Source organism: Gasterosteus aculeatus, chromosome 9 (assembly GCF_964276395.1).
Source record: "Gasterosteus aculeatus chromosome 9, fGasAcu3.hap1.1, whole genome shotgun sequence".
NCBI classification, from domain to species: domain Eukaryota; kingdom Metazoa; phylum Chordata; class Actinopteri; order Perciformes; family Gasterosteidae; genus Gasterosteus; species Gasterosteus aculeatus.
This window is the reverse complement of record NC_135696.1, coordinates 1664988-1692077: the sequence shown is the minus strand read 5'-3', so window position 1 is coordinate 1692077 and position 27090 is coordinate 1664988. Positions and strand designations below refer to the sequence as shown.

Below are 27090 nucleotides of genomic sequence, written 5' to 3'. Positions count from 1 at the left end.
TTACTAATTATATAATTAGTTTATTAGTAACCTCTTATCATCTTTTCAGACATTTCTGATTGTCTTGATTTAGATTTTTCAGTAAAGCCTAAACAGCCGATAGTCTGCGTGGCTGGAATGAGTCAGTTTGTCGTTACACGGTACATGGGAAGTGCACGTAGTCATCTGGAGGTCACCAATGGATTAGTTGGCTGACGTTTTGAAGCCTTGAATTCATCATTTTGGCCTTCGCCATCTTGGCTTTTCTTAGTAAGTAAGTGTTACACTGAAAACACAAAGACCTCCCAGACCGGACAACAGACCCTCAAGCACACACTGCTTCCTGGTCTGTGTTGGACTGAATTAACATTTAAGTAGACTTGCAACTAGCGGTTGAGACCATAAACTCATGTTGTTTGAATAAATCAAGTGAGAAGTAGAGACACCCATCTCATAGATTTCTTTTTAATCAACAACCTATTTTTGCAACCGGGGAGTCGCCCCCTGATGGCCAGAAGTGAGAATGCAAGTTTCTGGGAACTTTACTTCAGACCCGGACGTTGAAAAATAAAAATGGTGAACCCTAATGATCCACTTGCCATAAGAGGTTATTAGCTGATATGCCAGCATGCAATGGAAAGTAACTTTATCCACCCGTCTGCTCTGTCTCGTTTCACAACACCTTTCCCTTCACATTGTTTCTCATGAACCCGTCTCACCCATCTCCTCCTCCTCCTCCTCCTCCTCCTCCTCCTCCTCTCAGTTAGTTAGTGGTGGTTAAGTGAAGGGGAAGTGAATGGGATTGATGGTGTTAGCATCTGAGCTGTTTATGATGATGATAAATGTGTGTGTGTGTGTGTGTGTGGGGGGGGGGGCGTCAAAGCACTCGTGTGTGTGTGTGATGATGATGAATGGAGGGCTCACTCTCAACGCACTCCCGATGTCTACCACACGCAAACACAGAGAAATGATTCGGGCCGACACACTGTCATGTAGTCTAATGCAGTTATATATCCTATCCACCAAGTGACGGGCTGAAGAGGTTAGGAGGAGGAGGAGGAGGAGGAGGAGCAGGAGGAGGAGGGGGGTGAATAGATGTCAGTGGACAATAAACGAGGAAGAAAGAACCAAAGGAAGAAGGACATCCTGAATGTGCTGCTGCCTTAACCTCGCTGTGAAGATTCTGCGTGTGGTGGAGAGTTTTACAGGTCATCCAATTACAGATAGTTGACTTGTTATTGATGACACCTGTAGTCCAGGATGTCCGGTATTGCAAACGAGAGCACAGTCAGCCCTATATTGCATTTGGGCTGGTTTTAAACCTCCGTTTGCGAGTAGAGGTGTCGAATAGTTTCAGACCTTCAGCTTGATCTCCGTATCCATGGCGGTCAGACCAAAGTAGGTCTAACCTAAACTATCTATTTCATGATACTACGTAAAACGCTGTTTAGAAAATTACTATTTACATTTGGATTCATGGCATATTCCTATTAACACAACACTCGAGTAAACCAAGTCAAAACACAACAGGGGACCCTGACGTGTCGTTAATCAAGGCAAGATCAGCGATGCAATACTTGGAAATGTACTGCAAAATGTGCTTTATTGTTAAATAGGCGTGCACACTTTGACTGCAAATATGACACGTCTGCATTTTTGGTAAATAAGGTAAATATCTTGGCATCATCTCAGCATTAAGCATCTTATACTATAAACTGGTCATTTCAGTCAAATGGTTCCGAGCAGCATTTTGCCTGCAGGGCTCCTTTCAAGTAAAAACGTTGATGACAAAGACGATATCGACACGGATCTTAATATTGATGGCAGGAACGTGTTGACACGTGTGTGTGTGTGTGTGTGTGTGTGTGTGTGGTTACAGGTCGTGACCTTTCCAGCACCACTCTGCCAGGCTACCCTCCTCATGTCCCCCCCACCGGACAGGGCAGCTACTCCACCCCCTCCCTCACCGGCATGGTACCTGGTGAGTACACACGCAGTTTCACTCGCCTTTCCTCAGCAGGTCGTCCCTCGGCCTGTTCCTCTCAGCAGATTGGACAACTCTACATACGTATGTGTTTCAACTCGCACTTGGCGTGTGTGTGTCTTCGGGGGGGGGGGGGTGTCCTTAGCTTTGCCACTTCCTCCTTCTTGTCTGTCTACACTATGGCTGACAGCGTTCCCAGGGGGTGGCATGTGTGTGCATCCATACGCGCGTGTGTGTGTGTGTGTGTGTGTGTGTCATTAGAAACCAGCCACAGTAGCACAGCTGTCCCTCCTCAACATTAGTAATTTGTTTTTAATGAGAATCACCAGTGACCCACGACTAATTCATTCATTCCCTTCCACTCCGCCTTCCACGCCGCTTTTGTGTTTCAATCCTGGGCCGCCATTCTCAGTCCTTCCTCGCTCTCCCTCTCTCTCTCCCCGTCGCTCTCAGTCTCGCCGTGGCGTTCTTGGTCAGTGTGAAGCGCACCGCAAAAGACCCTCCAACAAAGTCCAAACACTGTTGTTCACAAGTTCCCGTCCCTGTGTATTCCCAATCATCACTGTCTGTGACGGACACACACACACACACACACTCTCTCTCTCCGCGGACGTGTAGCAACATCACGTCCAAAGACGGGGTAACCCCCTTCGCCCTGCCCCCCCCGCGCTCACCCCGTCCTGCCCCCTGCTTTGACAGCGTGTGTGTCTCTCTCTGCGTGCCGGTATGCGGTTGTTTGTGTGCGCGCGGTTGTTTTTGACAGTGCGTGGGTTTGCGTGTGTATGCGCGACCTTGACATCAAGTTACACAAAGGGAGACCCCTGAGCCCCCCCCCCCCTCCCCTCGCACTCTCCCCCCCCCGTCTCCTAAACAACCTGACACGCCGCCGTCACCGCGGCGATGACAAGGGAAGGATGTTCGCAGCCCGGGGATGCCATGGAGACCGCATCCCGACCCCACCTGACAGACGCACACACACACACACACACAAAGGATGCTGCGATGAAAGGAAAACCTGTTGGGTTACATCCAAACACACACACACACACACACTCTACATTCTAAATTCTTCTCAGTGAGTATTTGAAGCTTCACGAATCCTCCCGCCGACGGGGGCGACTGGAGGAGATAATCTCCCAACTGTGCTTCGCCGTGTTTTATCTCGGCACTTCTCCAGGCAAATTATCCTTCTTTTTTGTCCACTCTGGTCTAATATCATACCTTCATTAAGCAGCAGCTCTCCTTTGCTGCTCTCCTTCTCTCTTCCTCTCTCCCGCTGCTGCAGGGGGGCTGACACGCAGAGGGGGGGGAGGTGGAGGAGGGTGGAGGAGGAGCAGTGAGGCAGAACCGACAGAACGAGGGATGGGGTGGGGGCTGCAATGGAAGGAGGGGGCATCAGGGTCTGTGACTGTCAGCTATGGGAGAGGGATCCCCCCCGGGAGGAGTGAAGGTTCTGGAGGAAAAGAAAGAACGAGTGCGGGAGGCCGGGTGGGGGGGGGGGGGGGATAAGAGAGCAAGTCAGTTGAGAGATGTTGAGAGAAAAAAAAAATGGGGAAGAATGTTGTTTTGATGTGAGGGCTGACGGGCCGGCCGCAGACGGCAGCGCCAGAGGACGAGGGAGAAAAATGGAGAGAAGGAAGGTGAAGGGAAGAGCGGGAGGCGGAGACGAGAGGGACGGCCGACCCCCCCAGACAGCGAGCAGTAAATGAGGGAGAAAAGCTTGGACCATCATCCGCTGGGCGAGAGAAAGGGGCTGAGCTCTCTGGGCCCCGCAAGCCGCTCTGTCCGAAGCTCAAGGAACACCGTCGAACCCCAAGAACACGAAGTTCTGTCATTGAAAAGCACCGCGGACACGTGCACGCTCCTTCACGTGCACGCTCCTTCCGGAGAGGCGAAGCCTGCAGTAACACTGGGAGATTTTAATGAGGTGCACAACACGCTTTGCATTTCAGCACCTTATTAACGGCTTCAAGTAAAAGTACATCCTGGTTACACGGACATTCTAGCTGCTGCAGTGAAAAGAGAAGGGAAAACTTTACTCATGGACGGTAAAACGAAAATAAAAGTGCTCAACTTCAGCTTGATCTTTTCTTAGAAACGTCTTGTGGCCCAAACACGAAACAGGGGGAGGCGCAGTAAAAGATACGAGAGAAACTAAATAAACTCACCGTCTGCAGCCTGCGCTCTGAACATGCTCTGTCTCTTTGTTTCCCCTCAGGTGGAGATTTTTCCGGAAGTCCATATTCCCATCCGCAGTATTCCACGTACAACGAATCCTGGAGATTCACCAACCCCAGTTTATTAGGTAGGTGCATCCCATGTGAATGCGTTTCATATTCATCCCACCTCACAGCCCACTTCGAACCTCTTGTAATAGCCAGTATCTTTTATGCTCCACTCTTACGTTTTTTTTCTTCTTTTTTCTCCATTACAGTACATTTCTGTCTGTATTGTACCATTGTGCCGTACAGTATAATACATCATGGACGCACTAATGGTTCTGTGAAACGATGTTTTGAAAAAAGAGGCAATTTGCGGTGTGAATGAGGTTGAAGAAATGGGGAAGAAAGAGAGTGAGAACGGAAGGAACAGATTAACCGACATTCATCTGCTTTGCACCAGTGTTGCGCTTTGGAACTTGGGGGATTTCATCAGTCACCGTGTAGGAAGTTAAGCACTTATTTTCTATTTTTCACGTGGTCACCTCGACATTAACCGAACCAAAGTGAGCCGCGAGCAGTGATCTGTCGGACTGCAATATATAAATACATCCATTGCCACATCTCAAAGGAATCTTCTCAGACACCACCTATGGGGGGCACGTTTAGAGGTGAAATGGTCCGCGGGTGAACGTGTGTTAGAGGTCAACAGGTGAGGCGGGTCTGTAGTGTGTATTCTGCAACCCCTTCCGCCCCGCGCTCACCCCTCTTGTCTCAACTTCCCTCCGCCCGTCTGTCCCCAGTGTTCCAGCAGGACTATGGGTCGCTCCTGGGGACTGAAATCGGCTGCTCCTCCGGCCTCTTCACCAGCCAGGCAGGACAGATGCAAGGTAGGTGGACAGAGGACAGAAAAAGCAGATAAAGACGAGGAGGACGTTAACGTAGATTGGCCGCGGTGGAGAAGGGGGGGGTGAGAGTGGAGGTGACAAATGAAAGAGGTAGAAGGGGAGAGACGGCGTCTCGAGTCTCGTCTGAGACTAAATAGTTTGTCAGGCCGGCTTAATGCCGCACTTCCCCAAAGAGCCTCCTGAGATTACCTGTGGACGGACATGACCTGTCAACACACCGCCCGGCTGATTGATGGAAGTGACAGGTGGTGTGTGTGTGTGTGTGTGTGTGTGTGAGAAGGCTGTTGATGTGTTTGAAGGTGAGTTAGTGTGTCTTTGGGGTTACAGTATTGAATTGACCTCCTCCCCGAAGAGAGAATAGACTCAAGGGATCAGCAGTAGTAGAGCTGTGCTCAGTGTGTGTGTACATGACTGTGTGTTAGTGTGTGTGTGTGTACATGACTGTGTGTGTGTGTGGGAGGAGGTGGGAGACGTGTCAGTGTCACAACGTAGACCGAGTTCATTTCATCGGCCTTTTTTTCATTAGCTTCATCTGCTCGTGTCATCTCCTTTCTGCCCTTTCCTACTCAAATTAAAGTAAAACATAATCTTAACGCTAAATTGAAGCTGCTCATTCGACGTTTTACATTTCAGTAACCCAACGGAGTTGTACAATAATTCAGATTTAATACAACGGGGGGGTCATGTTTTTGTCACTTTAACCATCAGTCACACATCATTTTCTCACAGACTTACAATCGGATTTCTTCTTGCTACCAGGGTGGATGTACAAAACAGGTCCCAAGTTGTGATGAACTGGACTGGGAGTGAAAATGTGGTCTCTTTTCAGGGGAAACTGACTGAAAAATGTGCGTTGTCCATTTCTCCTCAGGGTCACCGTACTACTACAGTGCAACATCGCGGGGGGCGGGGCCTGCCGCCACGGCCACGGCCTCCGCCTACGACCGCCACTGACCCCTCCAGCGGTCAGAAGACCAGGACGGGGGGGGGGGGGCGAGGGAGAGGGGGGGGTTGGTGGTGGGGGGGGGGGGGGGGGCAAGGCGACGGATAGCACCAGCACTGCACAGTGCCGACCTGGCTACGCACGGACGACAACGACAATGATTTGTGACGTCAGTGAAGTTTGAATTTTCTTCGACTGACGCTTGAGCCGACAAAAAGCGCCGCTGGGCCGAAGAACGGTTCGGTGGTTGCGACAGCGCTGTGAGGACACGGGCTTTCGGCGGCTGGCTCCCCGCGGATCGGTCGAGGCTTCGGTGACCTGTTTTTAACCAACCACCTTCAAACCCGAGACTTGAGTGGACCAAGTGGTGATTGAAACGGTGCTGTGATCTCTTCGGTGGTTAAATGTTTGCGTTTTCAGGTTCCAAAAATATTATTTGATGGAATCATTTGAGGCGATTCCAGCAAAATTGCTTTTACAAAAAGTGTCTTTTTGTGCCGCCCCCCTCTCGCCCCCACCGACATCAATCAATCAATTTTCTATGCCACGCTACGGCAAAGTAAAGACAATCCAATTCTCATAACTTTAAATGACCAAAATCACCGCTGGCGTCACCGCTCTAGTCTCGCTACTGTGGATGCGACGCGTTTCCTGTGGGGTCACAACGCTCGCAGCCGGTTTCACCACACAAGCTCCCGCTGCTCAGCCCGCTCGCCTGTCCGTTACCGGCGACGGTACCATCAGCACCGTAAGGCGCCTCCCAACAGACAGAATCTATTGTGTGGACAACAAAACTGGCGCCCAAGTCTTTGCTCTTCTGCTTTTGGGCAATTGAAAAAAGGCTCGACGATAAGTGGTCTCTCTCTTCGACCTTCGACCTTCGACCGGTGCCTCGACTGGAGGGGAAATCCTAAGCTTGGGGGGGGGGGGCGGCGGCGCTCAGTTGCGGTCGCCGAGACTACGATCAGATGAATCGGCGTGCCGGGGGGGTGAGCTTCAGTCGAGCGCTCAGCCCTGCCGCTTGCAGCCGGACGCCAGTGTGCGTCGCGGCGCGTCGCAGTGCGCCTGACCTCCACGCAGGTGCCACCGACCGACGGACAGGCCTTTCGGCAAAAGCACAGCCAAAAATCTGACAGAAACATTCACATCAGGCCAAAATGAAAAGAAGAAAAAAAAAAGCCAGTGGTCGTACAGGAAGGTGCTACGCCAGCTCGCCGGCCGCGACGCAGTCAAGAGCTATTTATAATGGGAGGAGACACAGAGTAATATATTAAGGAGCTTTTTCTGCGCTGCACAGTGAATGCCTGTCGATGATTTATAATATGTGTCACGCTGTTGTGCTAGAGTAGTAATGATGATGATGATGACGACGCAGTGAAATATGAAATCTTAAAAACCGTTCCACGTGACGAGAAGTCTTTGTTTCTGAGTATGATCTGAGTTTCCTGTTTTATCGTTTGTGGCCAGGGAACAGCTGGCGCAGGTGCCACTCAATAAAAAGACAAAGTCATTTCAATCTGCTGCCCGGATAACGATAAGACCCAGCGGGAAGCAGCAGCACCCTCTCTCTCTTTCTCTTTAAACTCCCCAAAGATGGGCCTCCCCTAGTGGATCGGCTGACCAACTACAAAAGCACAAAGAGACTCAATCATTATTTAAAAGGCGCCATTTTTTGCTTTATCTGACTTCCTTTTAGAACTAGCACTTCTTCTTCTACTCGCCCTTTCAAGCGCATGTCCCTGTGCTTGTTTGGCATCCCCAAATTGTTTTTTGCAACAAACCCCCCCTCCAACAAACAAGCGTTTGTCTCCTCCATCAGTTGTGCGCTGTGACAATGTATGCCAGCGGGGTGGAGGCCTTACCCGTCCCGTACGGACACGGCAGGACGGATGTGCCCACTCAGCGTTGATCAGAAATCAGTGCGTCCCCCCCCCCCCGGTGTTGGTCTTGTGTCTCAACTGAGTCTGTGCCCAGCTTCCTGTCTCACTTCTGTCCTTAGAGACTTGTACAGTAATCAGTGAACGAGAAGAGAAGTCACAATGTCAACAGCCGTTGCAGTTCTTCACATTTTCAAAAAAAAAAAAGACTAAGAGGTGTGTGGTGTTGTTTTAGCCATTGTCCTGAAATGTTTACGTATATTTTGTTGTTGTTTTTACTGGCACACGTGTGGCTGACCGCAGCGCTTCGTTGCTACTCTGTAGCCACCAAATCTGCAGCGTGCGACATGAAAATAAAGCTACCCACAAACGCATACCTATGACCACTGAGCAAAGCTGTTAGTTTTTCTAAATTGTTTTTTGTTTTCTGATATTCTGTAGCGATCGAGGGGACCCTTTTGCATTTGTAGAGCCTAAAAGTTGTGCTGCACACACCTCTGAAGCAGATCGCTACGACGGCAGGAGACCGTCCTCATTCCTCTTTCTCTCCTCATCCTTTGAGGCATTATTGAACCTGAACCACACCAGCTGAAAACAAGGACAGTGCCTTTAGTTTTATATGTCACCCCCCCCTCCTGAAACTCCTCCCACAAAGACCGCTGCCCAGGACAACGCCGGGTTGACCCTTAAACGACGCCTGCCACCAATGAGCAGCAGCCGGCGAGCTGCGGCAACTGGCCCCGATCCAGAAATGTGCAAAATGAACAATCAGCAAACAGCATCATAGTGCCGCAAAAAACGACATGTGTTGTAAGAAAAAGTCTCGGCTTTCAGCCACCAATGTCGATGAGCAGCAAAGGGGTTCCCCGAATGTAGTGAAAGGACGTTGGAGGCGCACCGCCCGGGATTTAGACCCACAAAAAGGATTTGCTGAAATGACTGAAATGAAGCAGATGAACAGAACAGGACCCACTAACAAAACAAAGGCACAAAATACACAAAAGTAGGTGACAGACATGTTACAAGTCTGTTCATTAATATTGCTTTTCTATATTATTAGTCGACCAGAGCGTGAATTACAGCCTTTTTCACACACACACACACACACACACACAACGAGATTTGGATTTAGAGTCGTTCTCCTTGAGGAGGCGAATCCAGCCTCTGCTTGGCCGCTCGCCAGAAGCTTGCGACACCAAAACGGGGCCCAAATTCCTCCTTGGCTGTTGCCGAGGATCCCAGCCGCACGCTAACGGGATTATTGGTTAGCCGCTGCATGTCGCGGCGACACAGCTTGCCTTTGCCACTGCTTTGACCTAATGGGCTCACACGGGGAGAGGCAGCGCAGCTCCGACTGGGCCTTCCGTCGGCAGCCGTGACATTGACTGCAGCGGTGAGGGGCGGGTGGGAGGGGGGCCGTCACCGTGGGTGGTACTGTAGGAAGCACGGGCAGGCGGAGGCCACACACACACACACACACACAGAAGTATAAGTACAGACACAAACTGTCTTTGTCCTTAGCGGAGAGTGGGGATTGCCCCTCCTCTCCGGGCCCATGTGCTCCCCTGGGGAGGCCAAACCTGCTGTGCCATCAGAAGCCTTTTTTTCCTCCCCCTCCCTCTCTCCCTCGGCCATAATCTCATCACATCTCACGCACTTGCCTCCCCTCCCCTCGCCTCCCCTCGCCTCGCCTCCCGTCCTGGTAGCATTACCACACCACCAGGATAAGGAATATTAAAAGTACTCCGTGGGTTTCCGGCCTGTGACCTCCTTCGAAAAAATCCCACTTTCCTTTTTGCCCCCCCCCCTCCCGCCCCCCCGGTCCCGTCCTGTCGATATCCTGCGGCGGTATGAAGCAGGGGGCCGAAGTGAGGTCATTTCAATGGCAACATTGCTGCCTGTGTTCTTTATCTGGCGGAGAATTTTCTGCGAGATGGCATCTTGTAATTTGCTTTTCTCCCCGTGCATCTGTTGAGAATTAAACCCCCCCACAAAGAAACACCAGTTTCAGATCAAACAAAGACGTTTCATTTCCAGTTTACTGTCTATGAAAATTCAAATGGCATCCTGAGTTGTTGTTTTTTAATCCCAGCTCTGAATCAAATGGGAAACGGAAATAAAAATGCAAATTAGTTTGTTCTTTATTAGGATTTCTCAGCAAGTGTGCACCGTCTGACTGTATCTCAATATGAAATCCATGAAGATGGCTACTGCCTCCACCAAACCTGAGGGGATTTCAGCATCACATTTTGACAGCAATTAGTGGCACAATCTGTTTCATGCTTGCTCATATAACTAGGCTCTGGACAGATCTCACGCTGAAGTGTTACAATGTTCTTTACATCTTAATATTATTCAACTGTGGAAGAGGAGACATACACAGGACTCTGCCTACAAAAATCAACTGTGCTGTTTAAGCCGACGTTTCAATCAAAGTGAAGATAAAGAAAAAGAAAAATAGGTAACATGATTTTTCACCTTACTGTGGCCTTTCGTGTAACAATCTGGAGTTTTTTGTGTCCATGGCTTCCTATCTGGGATGTTGAAGAGATATTTATATCTGTGACGTTTCGTTAAAAAAAAAAAAGAGAAGAAGAAATAAATACAGCCGAAGGGTAACGATGAATTAGGTTTCAAACGCGACAAAAAGAAAACATATCTGTAACATTCACTAAAGCCTGTGATGCCTGTTTTAAATAATAGACTCTTGTACAAAAGAACCCACATATAAAATAGCAGAAAAATACTTACAGATACAAACACAAAAATGAAGATAAAGAAATGCCTTCAAATATTCTGGACAGGAGGAGTTAAAAAAAAATAAGTTAAAAGAAATGCTTCTTTAAGAAAATGTGTATGTTTTTTATTCGATTTTCTAGTAGTTGCAAACAAAACTTGGTGTTTTTTCTCTTTGTGTGTTGCGTGTTGTCTTAATATTTGAATGTATTTTACTGCAGTGCGAATTTGCCAAAGATATCATATCAATTGATTTCTCTACTTTTATTTTTATTTTTTTATTTTTTTTGGTGGGGGGATTTTTGTTTCCTGAATTGTGATCAATTTTCTTCAGAAAACTGGAAATAAATGTTAAATTAGATATTATGCTTATTTTTCATATTCCTAACGTGGATATTATCGTTAGTTCATTCCCTGGGTTTGAGTTTACTGTGAAATGTTAAATTGCAGTTTGCTTGATGCATTACTTCATAACGTGTACATGTTCATCCGTCCACCTGAGTGACTGTTGTAGGTGAATTATTACATTTACGTACCTGTAATGTGAAGCTAAGAAGTAATTATTTGTAAATATTTGCCATAATTTTATTGGTCCTTCAGAATAAAAAATAATTTTTTGGAAGTGACAGCTCCCGCGTCAGTGCTTGGCTACGAATGTGCACGTGTTTTCTGTGCATGCAGACGGAACGCGCACATTCCTCAACGCGGCGGCAGCTAAAACCCCTCCTTCCCCTCAGCACCGTCCCACTGCTGCAGTCTTGGCTGCTGGCCGAGTCCAGGAGGGGGCAGAGGTGTGTGTGTGTGTGTGTGTGTGTGTAGGGGAGACGAGGAGGGGGAGGTGGGTGATAATAGGACACAAGCCGCGACATGGCGACAACACGCCACACACACAGAAAACAGCACAAACCCAGCTTGAGACACCGGCCGGGCTGTCTGCAGTTTGGGTTCCTGCCCAGGACTGAAAAGCAGCATGGTGAGCTTGCATGTGTGTAGGTGTGTGTGTAGGTGTGTGTGTGTGTGTGTGTGTGTGTGTGTGTGTGTGTGTGAACAAGCTAATTTTGGTTCCCCGCCAACTAAAGGCAGCCCTGTAAAAACGACTCATATGGTGAATATTTGTAAAGATGTTTTTATCTTCAGGGCTGCATTAACCCTTCATGGGCCCGGGGCCCCAGCATGCACCCCCCCTTCCCCCCAATGGATGCAATGCCGAAATACTTTCAATCCGGTGTGTGTGATTTAAAACTTAAAAAATTGTTTTGTGGGTTGTCGTTTAGAAGTTTTGATATTTGTCGGTCACCGTCTGGGCTTTTTTTTTGCAACCGGCGGACAGAAGTGACCATATTTGGACGCCGGAGGAGGGGTGTAGATGCCGTGCACAGCTCTGGTAGGGCAGCGACCTGTCAATCACAAGGTAGCTGTAATTATGTTGAAGACTATTAAACAACAGACTAAGAATATAGACTTCATAGTGTTTACTGAAGGAATATATAAGGTGAGAGGTCATTTTCTCATGTGGGTTTAATGAAACCAGTTATTTTTGCAACTGGAGGAGTCGCCCCCTGCCTTTCAGAACACAGAATGCCACTTTAAGGAGACCATACATTTATTGCTAAATTGAGATTAACAATAAATATTCAAACTACTACTGTGTAAAGGGAATAAAGCACTAATTCCTTTCTATGATTTTCTTCGTAAATTCCCTCACATTTGTCTTGAAAATCGGTGAAATCGTGTTGAGAGCAAATCAGCATCTACATTTTTTACAACCATAATATTGTGCCACAATATAATACAAACCAAACACATTTTCACTTCAATACATTTTGCTCATCTCTAGTGTTTAGCAAGATCTTATTAAGTTGCAATGTAGGAATTGCAGGATCTAGTATTTTTTGGACCTTTACCCATGCTTGGTACTAAAAGTCGGAAAACCTAAAAATCTGTCACCTAGAATATCAACTCAAAGTATGAGTGATTCAGGCTCGGTCTGCACCTACGTTGCATGTAGCAAAGACACAAGAAGGGTTTAGGGTCAAGGTGCCACCGCAGTTTGTGCAGAACTGTGCAAGCAGAAAATACTCAAAATTGGGCCAAACGCTGTTGCGGAAAAATCCGACTTTGACAGTGTTGTGTTGGTTGGAAGGCAGCGCCACACCCTCTGCCCTCTTCACTCCCCCCTTATTACGTAACATGACTAGGCATTGACATGTGCTATCTCTCCTCCTCCTCCTCTGGCTTCCCACACAAGAGCGCAGACAGACAACAGTGGTACTTATGGAGGCCAAGGAGTCATGCAAATTAACGTCAGTCAGCATCAGTGTGTTTTGGCCCTCCAGAGCCCCAGTAGGGAGGAGGTCTGGGGCCAACTGAGTATAATTGGGCCTCAGCTGATTAGTGAAGAGGGGCTCTTATGGGAAGGGGGGGGGTGGGGTGCGGTGCTGAAGAGATATTAGGAGTGAGAGAGCAGGGCCCTTTGAATCAAACAGGAGGCGAAGGAAGAGGAGAAACTGACGGAGCATTGAGAGGGAAGGGATGGAGCAGGGAGTGTGCGAGTGTGCGAGTGTGTGTGTGTGTGTTGCATATTCATGGCCGCTGCTGTGTTTGCACCCCGACTTCTCCTGCCATCTTCTCTCTCTTTTTGCTCTAAACTGAAGGCATTTGTCTGGGAGCAGAAACATAACTGAAGATGTGCAACAGGCACGTAGACCCTATGCATTATTTATCATCCGGTGTTGATTTATGTGAAGGAGTCCTCTGGTTTCCTATTAGTTATGATAACAGTGTACTCACCAGGTTTGTTGCTTTTATCGTCCATCCGCTGAAAAGAATTCGGATGTCTGACAGGAACAACGAGCAAAAGCAGTGAAATTATTTCCTATAAAAAATATATGCAATGCAACATTATGGCTGCCTTCAAGGAGACACAGATCCTTTGTTGGCAGCGATGCCAGTGGACATACAGTGGGATGCCTCCGGATATCGGTAAGTGGTGGCCGTAACCATCCACGGGTTCGTGCAGCTGCTTTGGAATCTTTAGATTGATGAATTGCATTTCTTTAACCAGAAGTAAAATAATGATAAAGAACAGTAACTCAAGCGGAGTCTCTGTGGTGGATTTGACTCGAAATGGACCATCATTTACAAAATGAGCATCATGCTGCGTTGAATAAGACCTGAAACTAAAGATTAAGACCATAAACTCACGTTCACAATGTTTGCTTAGGGAATAAATTGAGAAGTAATTTTCTTACCGAGGAAATGAAGCCCAGCTTGTATTAGATCAACTTGATGGGTACATTTTGGATCCCAATAGGAGCAGTTCTTATCGTTTACACAGGAGACCTTTCTCGGTGTGGAGGATCACGGGAACAAAGACTCTGGATGAGGAACACGCCGGCCGTCCACACGAGAAGGCCAGAGGCCTCAGGAGGCCTCACCCAGCCAGGCAGAGCTTCCTCCCCGATTCCCCATCGTAATGGAAAAACGAAGCCATATTTCACCCGGGGTGCATTTGCGAAAGGATGAGACCCCATAGAGGTAACGTGGACGCTCCGATCCCACTTCAACGCCTAATCGCCTTTTGGGTTTTATCGCTGTGGAAGCCGTTTCTTTTGTGCCTCTTGGAGAAACCAAACTCGTCCGCCGTTTGCTCCGACTCATCAATTGAGGAGAATCTCCAACAGAAAAAAGCCCGCGGTTTGACCTCATCGCAGGAGACATGTGGAGCTCACAGAATGAGCGGCTACACGGATCCCGTTGACCTGCGCGGCGGCGGCGCAGATGAGCGAGGCCTGTGCACAGTGCTGCGTTTCCGTCATTAAGGCACCGCAAGTGAAGGGACACGCAGTTCCGTGTAAAGTCCCCCCCTCCCCCCCTCCCCATCACTCATAATCGCTTCCTCACAACAGATACTACATGTAACACATGTCGTGTGTGTGTGTGTGTGTGTGTGTGTGTGTGTGTGCGTACATTCCTTTCTGTGCGTGTGAATGTCAGAGCCATTGACAGGCATGGAAGCAGCTTGTTGAACTAATAGCCTAACTAATGTGTCGACATCCCCCCCCGCCTCCCCCCTCATCTCCCTCCTCCTCTATTCCCGCTGCAAAACTGACATCTATGGAGTCAGCAGAGGAAGGAGGGAGGGAGAAAAAAGGGGGGGGGGGAGAAAGAGGAGGAGAGCGGGTTGACAAGCGGCGGACCCTCCCGCCCTCCCGTCCGATTCCGTCTATCTCCCCCCTTTCCTCCCCGAGGGTTTGTCTCGGAGGGCAGCGCTATGATGAATAGGCCTGTCTGAGCTAACCTAGCGGAGACCAATTAGAGAGAGGAGGAGAAAAAGGAGGAAGGAACAGAAAAACAACAAGAGAAACTGCAGCAGAGGAGGAGAGACGGAGACGAGGAAGAGGAGATCGGGAGGAAGGGCAGGTAGGTTAAAAGGATGGGGGTAAAGTGCAGACTTTAAGACAAAGCATGCTGGTGTAACGTTGTGTGCGTGTGCGTGTGCTGTCAGTGCTGAGGGAGAAGCAGCGTGAGCGTTTGGCCTCTTAAGTCTGAACCTCGTCTGCTGCTGCAGGAAAGGCTTTGACAGCAGAGACGCAAACAGGACCGACCCTCGAAAAATCCCTCCTCCTCCTCCTCCTCCTGCTCCTCCAGCTCCTCCAGCTCCTCCTGCTGCTCCTCCTGCTGCTCCTCCCCCTCCTTCTCCTCCTGCTGCTCTTCCCCCTCCTCCACCTCCTCCTGCTGCTCCTGCTCCTCCTCCTCCTGCTCCTGCTCCTCCTCCTGCTCCTCCTCCTCCTGCTCCTCCTGCTCCTCCTCCTCCTGCTCCTCCTGCTCATGCTCGTGCTCCTCCTCCTGCTCCTGCTCATCCTCCTGCTCCTCCCCCTCCTCCTGCTCCTCCTCCTCCTGCTCGTGCTCCTGCTCCTCCTCCTCCTCCTGCTCCTCCTCCTGCTCCTCGTCCTCCTCCTCCTGGTCCTCCTCCTGCTCGTCCCCCTCCTCCTCCGGCTTGTCCTCATCATCCTCCTCCTCCTCCTCATCCTGCTCCTCCTGCTCCTGCTCCTCCTCCTCCTGCTCCTCCTCCTGCTCGTCCCCCTCCTCCTCCGGCTCGTCCTCATCATCCTCCTCCTGCTCCTCCTCCTCCTCCTGCTCGTCCCCCTCCTCCTCCGGCTCATCCTCATCATCCTCCTCCTCCTCCTGCTCCTCCTGCTCCTCCTGAGAAACCCTTCACGCTCCTCGTCCTTCCTCTTCCTGCTGGTTATTCTTTTCGTCTTAAACATGTCGGCATCTTCTTCTCTACATGTTGGACACAATGCGTCTTGGGGACATTTTCCACATCAATAGATGGACGTATGGGACTGTTGCGTTTGGTGCACGCTGCAGTCTTTCTGGGCCACTGAGTGGACGTCCAGCCAGAAGAGGACGCGGTCCCCGTGGCGTCGCACGTGGCTTTGTAGGCCGATGATGTGAAGCCTCCGGTTTGGAATCTCTTTTCCTGCGAGCGAAGAGCTAAAAACGAACGCTGAATAAGACTTACAACTTTAACTTTAGATGAACTGAAAACACCCTGAGAAGGAGTTGGAGCAACTCAACAACTACACGGAACCACCACAACCCAGGGGGTGAGTTTAGTCTGCGACTCACAAAACGTCACATACAACATGCACACACATCCCACCAGTAGAATGCTGCAGTCACAGTTCGGCAGGTGGAAGAATTTTGGATTATGACTGTTGATTTTAACCTCAGTGGCTGCATCGCTCCTCGCTGTTTTTGGGTGCTGTCTAATACTTGGTATTGGAGACATTGGAGGACTTCAGCAGCGATGGGAAGATGCTACCACGACTAATCAGCTTCTAGTGGCCTTCTTTTACTAGAAGTCTTACAACAGATGATGAAACAGTAATGATTTAGAAATTGCGATAAGTGATGAATAAAGTATTTATCTGCATTGGCAAAAACAGAATACAGCTTGTTGTCAAATGCGTCCCTTGTGATTTCATACTTTAGACAAAAAAACCAATACAGGTGTACAGCGTTTTAGCTTCCTTTTATGTTTTTCATTTATGGAAGCATTCAAGTTCAGGGTTTATTCTTCTATTTAAATTAGCAGTTACACTTGGTATGAACAGGAGGGAAATAATGTTTCACCTTAATCAGTATTATAGTGCAGCAGTTGCCTTCATCCATGACGTGTCAATTCAATCTCTGCTAATATCTAATGAATAGTTAATGATTTTTCTAACAATACTACTAATACTCGGGCTAGAAAACCCTTAAAAGTGCCACAATGTCAACTGTGCAATCCATGCGATCACCCCACAGTCTCAGGTTGTCTGATGTCATAAAGCACGCGTCTGACCGGGGGGGTCAAATCCCGCCAAACACGTTTTCCCTCCTTCAAACAAGCATCTGATAAATGGCCGCTCTCTACTTCGCAAATATCAAATCGCCTCCCATTCCTCCTCCTGCTCCTCTCCCACCTCCCTCCCCCCCCCCCCCCCCGACTCGGAGACAATCACAAACCCTGCTTCCCATTTATCACCGACAATTAAACAACACGGACGGAGGCGACTCCACGAGCGGGGCGCTGAGGAGGACGAGGGGAGACGAGGTAGCGTCTGCAGCGAGGAAGAGAGAGGGAGGCTGACAGCACAATTAAGCTTTTTAATTCTCTGCTTGAGTGGGCCGGTCCAGTCTTTATGCTAATTAGGACGCCGCGGCCGTGTAATAAATCTCTATGATCCGGCCTCATTTCCCTTCTGTCTGTCTCTCTCTCTCACAAACAGCGCGGAAAGTTCAACCGCCGCTTCCACCTTTTCGGCTGGAGTGCAAATAGTTTTGTTAAAAGTGATGGGGGGGGGTTTTTTTGGGGTGCAGGTTTGAACGCTGCTCCGAGAGTTCGGCGGTTTCTCTCCCTGTTAACTCGCTTTATTAGTGTTTTCACAGGAAAACAATTTGCATGCACGCACACACACAATGAATGCAGGAAATGTTCTCGTATTCCTTCCTCTCTTCCCTTATCCGCTCATCTCCATTTGACGGACATGTCTAATGATAACATCTGCGAATGGGGGGGGGGGGACAGCACAACAATCCGCAGATAATTGGGGGGGGGCACGCTTAGAGACGCCGATGGAGAAATAACTGTACACTTGTTAAAGTAGCAGCGAGCAGATGTGTTTTCACCCTCGTTTAGATCACAAGGACACGCGATAAAAGGTGCTTTTTATTTATTCATTTTCGTCTGCTACAAAGTTTCTCTAAGCCAATTTAAAACACAATCTGTGGCAAATACGAAGCCGCCGTTGCGTGACCATTAAATGAACGGAGGTGGAAGCTCGGAGGAAATAGATCAGCCCCGCGAATCCTCGCCGCAGTCAATGGCCTCGCCCGCCGCCGCTCCGCTTTCCCCCCGCCGGCGCAGAGCTCTCGCGTCCGCCGCGTGGCCGTCGGCCATCTCGTGCCGCGCCAGGGTCAAAATGGCCACCGCCCCGATCGCCAGGGCCAGGTGGAGCAGGTAGACGGCCACGCGGAGGCCCGTCAGCAGCAGAGAGACGCAGGCGGCGGCGACGCACCAGGGACAGGCGAGGAGCAGCGCCAGGGAGTGATGCAGGGCGCCGAGGACGAGAGGCGGGACGGACAGGACGAGCCGGAGCAGCGTGGACGTCAGCCACGGGTACAGGAGGAGGGGGGACGAGAGGAGGGACGCGGCCTGCAGGGGGACAGAGACAAAAGTGGAGGTGACGGCCTTTTGGTCTCCACCAACTTCAGGATTGGCTTTTTAGCTTCTTTAGAAAAAAAAGGGAAAATGGCAGTAAATCTTCGAGCTGGGAACCTCTGGATGAAAAGCCCAAATTACTTGAATCAAACTACCTCACAAGGATTTCCACGCAATCCATCATCGGACATCTGAGACTTTCGAAGCCCTGAAAAATATACAGACACGCCGTCAGAGGAGAATACCAGAAGGACGTCGTCAAGCCGCCTCACAAAAAAAAAAACTAAAAAATGTTCTTGCAATCAAAAATGATTGGAGCGTATCAGAGCCGCCGCTCTGCTCACAAAAACAAACTCACAGAGGAAAAGGAGGACGAGGACGGTCGTCAGAAGGAGCCTCATGTCTCTCAGGCCTGAGAAGAACAAACGCAAAAAGTGAACCGAAATCCGCCGGCGAGAACGACTTCTACTCACCGAAGGGCTCAGCTTTAATGACTTCGTCCTCCTCAGACTTGCCTTCTTGTGCTGCTCCTGTCAAACAAGCATGGGCTGGAGTTCCCAACGTGGGCACACAGGTTGCAGTGCCCCCTGTTTGAAAGGAGGGACAACGACAAGAATCCCTTCATGTCGCTTTATTTAGATTTACACACCAGTACGAGATTTCATTCGCGTGTTAGTTAAAGGAGGAACAAGTGAATGATCTTCCCGGTGAAGAGAAGAATCTCTTGTATGTGAGAAAGGCGACAGCTGCCTTTGACTCCAGCTGTTGTCTACACACGCGCACACCTGCATTTGATCTCTCCATTTTCCACCTTCACCTCTGTCTTAAATTAGCATCCCGCCCCCCCCAATCCTCTCTGACTGCATTAAGGTTAAACCCCCCCCCCCTTATCATCAGCTCCACCCGGCGTTGCCTCGCCCTCCCCTGCTGGGACGCCAAGGAGAACCGGCCGCCATTGGGCGCCGATGAGACGCAGCGCTGTTATGAGGGGGCGGAGGGGCTCTTCAGATGCTGCCATCATTATTCAGCCATAAGCATCGGGCGCTCTACTCATCTCCCAACGTGGCCAAGAATGATCCAACGTGCCTTTCAAGTATAAAACACACAGATAGATATTTCAGGTAGGTGGTATTTTTCTATAAAATGCAGGAGGAAAAAAAAATAGTAATCATAAATAGTTTCCATGATGGAAACGTGTGTTCGACATGTAAGGTAACGGCTTTAGATTCATCTCTTTCCACTAAATAGGAACTGACAGATGCTGTCACTCAGCTAAACCATCACCATCAATCTTAGTAACAAAGAGGAGTGAAGACCAGGAAAGGAACAGAAGGATGTTGACAAGAGTGTAAAACACACCACTGCTCCATCAAACTGCTGAGTGAATGACAAAATGTATGTGTATATATATATATATATATATATATGTGTATATATATATATATATATATATATATGTGTGTGTGTGATGGCGTGGTAGATAAATGAATCTAAATTGTCTGTTGTATTGTCACCAGAAATCATTTATTTTGCTCCTTTTACGTCAATAGAAATGTGACAGACACTAAAAGCACCAATGAGAAGTTTACAAATTGCAAGCATGTACATTAATGACAGTGAATTCCATCCACAGGGGAGAATAAAACATGGAGACATAAATATGAGCAGCCCGAAGGTTTCCTGTAAACAGCCTCCTGTAGCTTAATAGTTACGAATTAAAAGAGCAGCGCTTTGCATAGAGCCAGACGCGCTGTACAGGATCCTGGCGTGTAACATGTACTCGGGGGATTGCAGGCTGGCCTACGGACAAACGGAAGTATTCACTGTGAATGATGAGGCTGGGGCGCCGTGCGTGACTCTGTGCATCCATCACGCATCAGGACCGCAAAAGGCCCAGTGCCTTCAACGGGAAGCGGCGTCGTGAGGAAAGTGCGAAGCGTCAGATCCTGGACATGGACAGGATGTCCTCCACCAGGTGCTTGTAGACCCAGGCGTCTCCCTTCAGCCTCTGGCGCCGGATCCCGACGACCTCCGGCCTCTGCAGCATGCACACCTCCAGCTCAAACGCCATGGTTACCTTCTTGTGGTCGCCCCTCGTCCGGCACTTCAGGGTGTACCTAAAGAGAGAACGCGGCGCGGGGACGTTAGGGGGACGGCGATCGAACGCCGGGGGCGTCTGCGTGGGAGAGAGGGCGGGCGTGGCGAGTCGCCTCCTTACCCCTTCTGTGTGAAGTCAACGTTCTTCTCGGGCAGGTTGGACAGGATCTGGTTGAGGACCTGGTCTGGATTGGTCTGACTGGTCAGAGTGACGTTGTACTGCGCCTAGCAGGGAAAGGAGAGAGAGACAGGGTGATGCGGGCGATGCTCACGGCGCAGAGCTCGCGTGGTGGCGGCGCCGTCTCGCTCCGTACCTTGATCTTGCGCGGGCCGTCTCGCAGCGCTCGCCGCTTGTTGGGAGTGAGCATGGTGATCATCTTGTCCAGGCCTCTCTCCAGCGAACCGAACACCTTTCCCCCCCTCCTCTTCTTCTCGCTGTCCCCGACGACCGCCATGTCCAGCGACCGAGACCTGGGGTCGGCAAAGCGCGTCTCAGGTCAAGTCGTCCCGCTGGGCTCTTACCTCGTCGGTCGCTTTTACATTTTAGTCCAATTCTAGAATCATTTAGCGTCTTTCATTCAAACTAACAAGGCAGTTGGACAAAGATCCTTCTTTAGAATTAGAATGAATCCTTTGTTTTATCGGCCACCCTGAGGAGACACCTCTGAATAGAACGCGATCACATGACACAAATAGTTCCCTGATAAAGGCACCATTGTTTCTTTACTGAGCTTATACAAAGGATATAAAGTAGTTGATGGGATAATGGTTTACAGGTAATCAGTCCCTCCTCGGCGTGGTGAATGTTTGTGTAGATACACGCCTCTGTGCATCCGTGACCTCAAGCACCAATGTAAACAAAGCTTTGCCTACGAGTTGGATCCTCCCTCCCGTCCATATTCATCACATCCAGCCGCTCTCACTTTCCCGCTCACCTTCGCTCAGGACTGAAAGTCAGGATTTCAACATCCGCAAGCTCCTTGAGCTCTGCCGCTCGCTTCTTATCGTGCTCTTTAGAAGCGCTGCCGCATCCTGACAGACAAACAGGAATAGACCCCGTGGTTAAAAACAAAGGGTACAGACACGTTAACCTCACTCACCACTAGCATCGCCCTGCAGCGGAACATTTACAACGAGACATTTGATTTGAGGTTTTTTGAGTTTTGTTTTAATAGAAGATTCATTCAGAACACACACACACACACACACACACACACACACAAAAGGGAGAGAGATTTAGTGGCAAGAAAACACATGTCACTACAGCCCACGTGGGACGGTGAGCAGAGGAAGAGACAGCTACACCTGTCACAGCACACGCCTGGGGACACACACACACACACACACACACCACTTTATATGTGTGTGTGTGTGTGTCTGTGTGTTTCAGCACGTCTGCGCCGCAGCTCAGGCAGCAGGAGGCAGAGCGCGCAGCAGGACCGAGCCACGTGCCAACGGGGTTTAACGCCGTCAGAGGAAACCAACGCGGCCACACATCCCAGCAGCCGATTCACTTTGAAAAACAATTGAGACTTTAATGATCCTTCATTCATAACGGCGTCCTTCATTTGCAGATAAGTGGACAGAATTAGCGCCCCGATAATAGCCTCGGTGGCGAGTTGACAAGAGATAAGTTTGCGTGTGTCCGTTTCCGGCGATTTCCCTAATGAGCTACATCGTCGGAAATATGAGAGGCTTCGGCGTGGAAACCGGCCCAAATAAACGAGTTTATTACCACGGGACAATTTATTTGCAAATGTGTGGCACGTGGACGTGATTATAAGAGCGACAGAACAAATAAATGGAAGAGAGCGGCGTGGAGAGGGACAGCCGGCTAAATAATCAAATGGAGAAGTGCTTCTTTGGAACAAAAACAATTATGGCGTACAAACAAAAGCACGTGATAAACTTGAGCTGCGTGGCCTCTACCCCAGCACTCCCCTTACCTTTAGGAGTGACGTTAGCGTTGTGGTTGGGCGTGGTCAACGCGTTCCTGTTGGGCCGGCTGCTCTTCTTGCCGGATGCAGGCGTGCGAGGAGGCGGCAGCGCGAATATGTCCACGTCCTTCTCCTGCACGGCCACGTTCTCCTTGTTCTCCTGGTCTCGGCCCCTCCTCTCCTGGCGGTGCGGCGCTGTGGCTCGGCCTCTCTCTGGGGTCTCTGACGGAGACGCTGGGGTCTTTGGGAGCACAGAAGAGAGGAAATTGGTGAGGTCATTTTTTTTTCTTCTCCCCCATCCATGAGGCAAAAGACTTGGCGTTGCGGCGTTCCCATACCGCGTTCCTGTGGTTGGCCGCGCCATCCGGCTGACCTCGGACCCCCTTTGGTGTGTATCGTGGGACCCGAGCCCAGTCGTCGACGTAATCCGAGGCAAAGTCCAGAGAACCCACGATGACAGCGTCCTCGTCCTCGCTGAAGTGGAGGGCTTCCCTCGTCTGGACGCACGGGGCAAAGGAAGACAACAGGAGGTCAAAGGGGTCAAACTAAAACCAGGAGGTTCTGGTGTCACGGGTGGAGTCACAGAGAACGGAGCCCAGGAGACCTGTAGTCCCTGGTGCAGCGGTGAGCAGGAGTCCTCGCGCGCGGTGGGTTCGGGCCGCAGGCGAACAGGCCTCCCCCTCTGCTTCTTGGACAGCAGCAGCAGGTAGGTGGCGGTCGTCTGGTCGTACCGCCACTGTGGGAGGTCACACGTGTTGAGAGAGCGCGCGCGGGGGAGCCGCTGCGACCACAGCGGACAAAGTGACCGGCGCGATAAAACGTTCAGACGCGCGCACACACCTCGCTGACCAGCGCCGTGGCGCTCTCCCTCGACCGCTTCATGCTGACGGCCATCTCGGTGATGCAGTCCTTGTCGATGTGGCCGGACTACAGAGGAGACCAGGTGTGCTAGTAATCGTATGCATGCTACGGAATGTGGGATTGGTTCAGGGGGTGTGTGTGTGTGTGTACCGGCTGCCGGCTACGCCACTCCACGGGGCTGTTGTACTCTTTGATCACCCACGGATGGTCCAGCAGCTGCCTCACAGTAACACGCCGCTTGGGGTCCACCTACAGGACGCACGGGGAAACTACAAGTCAATGCCGGAGGGACAACACCATCCAACAAGCGGCGGCATGTTTAAAAATACCGCACATGTTGTACAAATTATATTCAAACCATTATGTAAATTCAAAATTGCCTATTTTTTTCTTCCTATTTAAGCCGATGTGTATTGAGGAGTTGAAACGTGGGCTTGTTTGCGTGTACCTGCATCATCTGGTTGAGGAGGAGGACACTGGCTGGAGACAGCCACCGGGGGTTATCGTATTTACCTCTCTGAGGGGACACGAGAACACATTATGAAACGCCAATGGACTAAAACGGAGACAAACGCGTCTCTGCTGTTTGATTAATATCCCATTAACCACAGTAATTGCTGGACATGGACAGAAGACATTTACCCCCCCACTCAAATAATAAAATAAAACGTAGCTTTTCAGCATTTCAAATGGTCCAGACAACTAAACAGCAGGTATGGAGTCAGCGCTCTTACTGTAATCTTCCTGTAGAGGACCATGCAGTTGTCATCATCGAAGGGCAGGTACCCACAGAGAAGGGCGAACAGCAGCACCCCCATACTCCACACATCCGCCTGCAGGTTACACACAGCGCAGCAGTACGTTCAGCTTTACAGCCAGGATTTCACAGCTCCGCTCAGAGTCAACCAGCGAGCACAATCAGCGCGGCGTGAAAAAAAGGGCAGCGTTGGAAGTGGAACACGCAGTTAATCGGGTCTTTTTTTGCAGGAAATACAAATGCAAGTTGTTGTTTTTATTGCATTGAAGGGCAGCACGGTGGCTGTAACAGCGTCCCACCTCTGAACCGATGTAGGATTTTCCCTGGATGAGCTCAGGAGCAGCGTACGCAGGGCTCCCACAGCACGTCATCAGCTCGTGACACAAACCTCCCTAGGACAGAGACACCCACTTACACATTTTGTGCGGGAACAACCAAACCGATCTGACATTATATCCCCCCCTCTTTCCCTTTACTTGACACTCACTGATGACACAATGAGAAGGGGAAAGTTGGTGCTTTACCTTCGGTTTGGCACACAGTCCAAAGTCTATGAGCTTCAAGTTGTGGTCTTCGTCAATCAACAGGTTTTCCTGCAGATCAAGCAGAGCGCGCCATTGACACCAGAACGCATTCGCACCGCGTTGTTGCATCGCAGCTCCTCGGTCACACACAATCAGTGGTCGTGTTTACCGGTTTGAGGTCCCTGTGCGCGTATCCCTGGCTGTGCACGTAGGCCATGGCAGACACAATCTGCCTGAAGAACACCCTGGTCTCCTCCTCTGACAGACGGTCTTTGGCTATGATGTAGTCGAACAACTCCCCTCCTGGACAGTACTGAGGTAGCAAAGGGACAGAGGTGGAAAACCAAACAACGTGACAATGTCACATGCACACGCGGTGTCTGTGTATCGCGTGCTCACCTCCAGCACCATGAAGATCTGGGTGGAGGTCTCTATGACCTGGTAGAGACGACAGACGTGCTGGTGACTCAGGTTCTTCATGGCCTCGATCTCCAATTTCACACGAGGCAGGTCGTCCTGGGGAGGAGGGACAGCTTTTAAAAATATTTTTCAAACGTCTTTTGTTGTTTTTTTGCATTATTTCCCCAATAATGTTTTTTATGCAGAAAACGAGGAGATGAACAACACTGGGCATCCAAATGTATAATAGAACGAGGAACTAAAAAAAAGATAAATACGGACAATTTTTCTTGTTTCAATTTATTTATTTATTGTGGATAATATGCACATGTTTTGTTGGCATTTTGCAGAATTCTGATTTCGAAAAAATACTTGTTTGTATTAAGGATCATATTTTAAGTATCGGGAAGAATTGTATTGAATGTAATGCATATAAACATGGTACATACACGGACTTAAGGGTTGAAGAGGAATCACTGCACTCACCCCGAGCTCCTTCTTGCTCATGATCTTTATAGCGACCTTCTCCCCCGTCGGGATGTGACGACCCAGCTTCACTTTGGCAAAGCCCCCTGACCAACACACACACACACACACACACATATAAATATACACGTATACCTCAGAGAGGCCACGGGAGCGCGGACACGCACGCGCACCTCGCCTTTACCTGAGCCGATGGTCTCGTAGACCTGGTAGTACTTGTGGAGCTCCTCGGCTCCTCCGTGCTCCGTCCGCTCCACCGGCATGCTGCCCGGTTCAGCCCCGTACGACGAAGGACCCTCCCCGGCGGGTTACAGACGCGGCGTCCTTTAGCCCGGTAGCTAACGTCCAGCGGGCGGCGTGACGCTACGGAGCAACCGCCGTTAGCAGAACAAGTGGTCAACGACGCCTGAAGTGCTACGCGACGTGAGCTAACTCACTACAAACTGGAAGCCGCTGGGCGACGCGACGCACTCACCGGGATTTGTGTAAGAACGGGTGCGGAGGAAGTTCGGTTCAGAGCCCCCAGACGTCACGTAGGAAGGCGCAGTGGCAGCAGAGCTGTTTTGTTACAGAAATTTTGAATTTCGCCCGTCGACTGACTTCACTTCCTGCTTCCGGTTGGTGCGCGGCGCGCCCCCCTGTGGCGGACAAGAGAACCGCGCGCATGACGACATCGTTCTGTTGTGCACTGTTTGAAAACAGATGCTGGGTGGGGAAAACTTTCAGTACTCTATTTGCGCCACAGAAAATGAAAAATTGATCCAACAAACTAGTTCAAACTACTACAGCTAGTAGAGTTCAGGATATGAGTGATATGTGGTCGGCTGTACCAGCTTGTTGTTTCAACTAGGACTTAGGCTTGTGTAACTTAAAATGTCTTGTTAGTGTTACTAAACCCAAGTATTTAAGTTAAACTAAGAATCTTTTCTGCTTCTTGCAACTATTTATTCTCAGTTAAATCAACTTGGATTGAAATGAAAATAACTTGAATTTCTTATAGTGCCGAACTCAACATTTTAAGGCAGTCAGATTATTTATTATTATTATTATTATTATTATTTAAAGTTTAAGTTTAAACAGCTTTTTTTTTACAGTGGGTCAGTAACTTTGAAACTATTCACATAAAGTAGCAAAGTAAGCTGTTAAAGTCGAGCTGACTTCATGACCTCGTGTGCACTGATGGGCAGGTATAACCAACGCAACCTGTGCGATGGAATGCGCTCTGCGGGCTGTGTTTCCTTCGGTGACCTGCTCTGCTGTAGACGTCTGCAGCAGCTGACCACGGAGGTGTGATCAGGGTGTCAAAAGGTGTGTGCGTGTGTGTGCTTCCATCGTTCACAGCTCCTCCGGCCTGTAATTAGCAGAAGGTAAGACGTGAGGCCAGAGGCCGCTGCATGTATTTTAACTGACCCCCTTTCGCTCTGATGGCTATTCAACCGCTCTCACCGTCAGTTTTCTTTTTCTCTGTAAGCAACCATTTATTTCTTCTATTAAATGCACTGGAAAGGGGAATCTTGCTGCACCTGTTTCAGTCAACAGCATGTCAGCACAAGCCGTCGTGCTTCTTAAGTCTGGCGAAATGTGAGGGACATGACAAAGATGTTTACAGTGCAAATGTAACATCCCGCCGCTGACAGACCGCCGCAGAGGAACTACGTGATTGACGGGTTGTGTCTTGTGGTTCTCGTGGTCGTTAGGACAGGAGTTGGTCGTTGGAGAAGCAAACCGGTAC

The 27090-nt window shown here is 49.7% G+C and overlaps 3 protein-coding genes across 7 annotated transcripts in view; 1 reads left to right on the top strand and 2 right to left on the bottom strand.

The window, feature by feature from the left end:
• The window catches only part of pax5 (paired box 5), a 48609-nt gene extending 37401 nt beyond the window's left edge, over positions 1 to 11208 (top strand). For 4 of the 5 annotated variants that reach the window (XM_078080055.1, XM_078080057.1, XM_078080058.1 and 1 more), the window contains exons 8-11: positions 1859 to 1960; positions 4182 to 4268; positions 4926 to 5012; positions 5902 to 11208. In XM_078080055.1, coding sequence (XP_077936181.1) covers positions 1859 to 1960; positions 4182 to 4268; positions 4926 to 5012; positions 5902 to 5984 — 359 coding nt within the window. In that variant the 3' untranslated portion in view covers positions 5985 to 11208. Of the gene's footprint in view, positions 1 to 1858; positions 1961 to 2416; positions 3430 to 4181; positions 4269 to 4925; positions 5013 to 5901 lie in introns of those variants that run through there. The other variant, XM_078080059.1, reaches the window with a different exon arrangement.
• A 6584-nt stretch (positions 11209 to 17792) lies between these two features.
• LOC144383173 (uncharacterized) lies at positions 17793 to 20166 on the bottom strand. The gene is made up of 3 exons (XM_078080054.1): positions 18656 to 20166; positions 18453 to 18505; positions 17793 to 18291 (listed from the first exon to the last, which is right to left on the bottom strand). Exons 1-3 carry the CDS (start codon positions 18696 to 18698, stop codon positions 17932 to 17934), a joined length of 456 nt encoding a protein of 151 aa, XP_077936180.1. The 5' UTR covers positions 18699 to 20166; the 3' UTR covers positions 17793 to 17931.
• On the bottom strand, positions 19803 to 26199 carry melk (maternal embryonic leucine zipper kinase). Its single transcript, XM_040187290.2, has 18 exons — positions 25834 to 26199; positions 25543 to 25721; positions 25359 to 25444; positions 24873 to 24989; positions 24643 to 24786; positions 24474 to 24542; positions 24249 to 24341; positions 23927 to 24025; positions 23641 to 23709; positions 23343 to 23441; positions 23172 to 23258; positions 22936 to 23067; positions 22670 to 22828; positions 22341 to 22572; positions 21330 to 21426; positions 20709 to 20865; positions 20516 to 20619; positions 19803 to 20414 (listed from the first exon to the last, which is right to left on the bottom strand). Exons 2-18 carry the CDS (start codon positions 25619 to 25621, stop codon positions 20237 to 20239), a joined length of 2001 nt encoding a protein of 666 aa, XP_040043224.2. The 5' UTR covers positions 25622 to 25721; positions 25834 to 26199; the 3' UTR covers positions 19803 to 20236.
• Positions 26200 to 27090: the final 891 nt, after the last annotated feature.

Excerpts from the sequence above, each read along its gene's own strand:
- melk (XM_040187290.2), bottom strand. The coding sequence starts at position 25,621 with ATGCCGGTGGAGCGGACGGAGCACGGAGGAGCCGAGGAGCTCCACAAG. Across the intron at positions 24,990-25,358 it reads TGAGCAAGAAGGAGCTCGGG|GACGACCTGCCTCGTGTGAA; the intron begins GTGAGTGCAGTG and ends CCTCCTCCCCAG. Across the intron at positions 24,026-24,248 it reads AATCCTACATCGGTTCAGAG|GCGGATGTGTGGAGTATGGG; the intron begins GTGGGACGCTGT and ends TGTAACCTGCAG.
- LOC144383173 (XM_078080054.1), bottom strand. The coding sequence starts at position 18,698 with ATGAGGCTCCTTCTGACGACCGTCCTCGTCCTCCTTTTCCTCT. Across the intron at positions 18,506-18,655 it reads CCTCGTCCTCCTTTTCCTCT|GGCTTCGAAAGTCTCAGATG; the intron begins GTGAGTTTGTTT and ends TATATTTTTCAG. Across the intron at positions 18,292-18,452 it reads TGCGTGGAAATCCTTGTGAG|GCCGCGTCCCTCCTCTCGTC; the intron begins GTAGTTTGATTC and ends GTCCCCCTGCAG.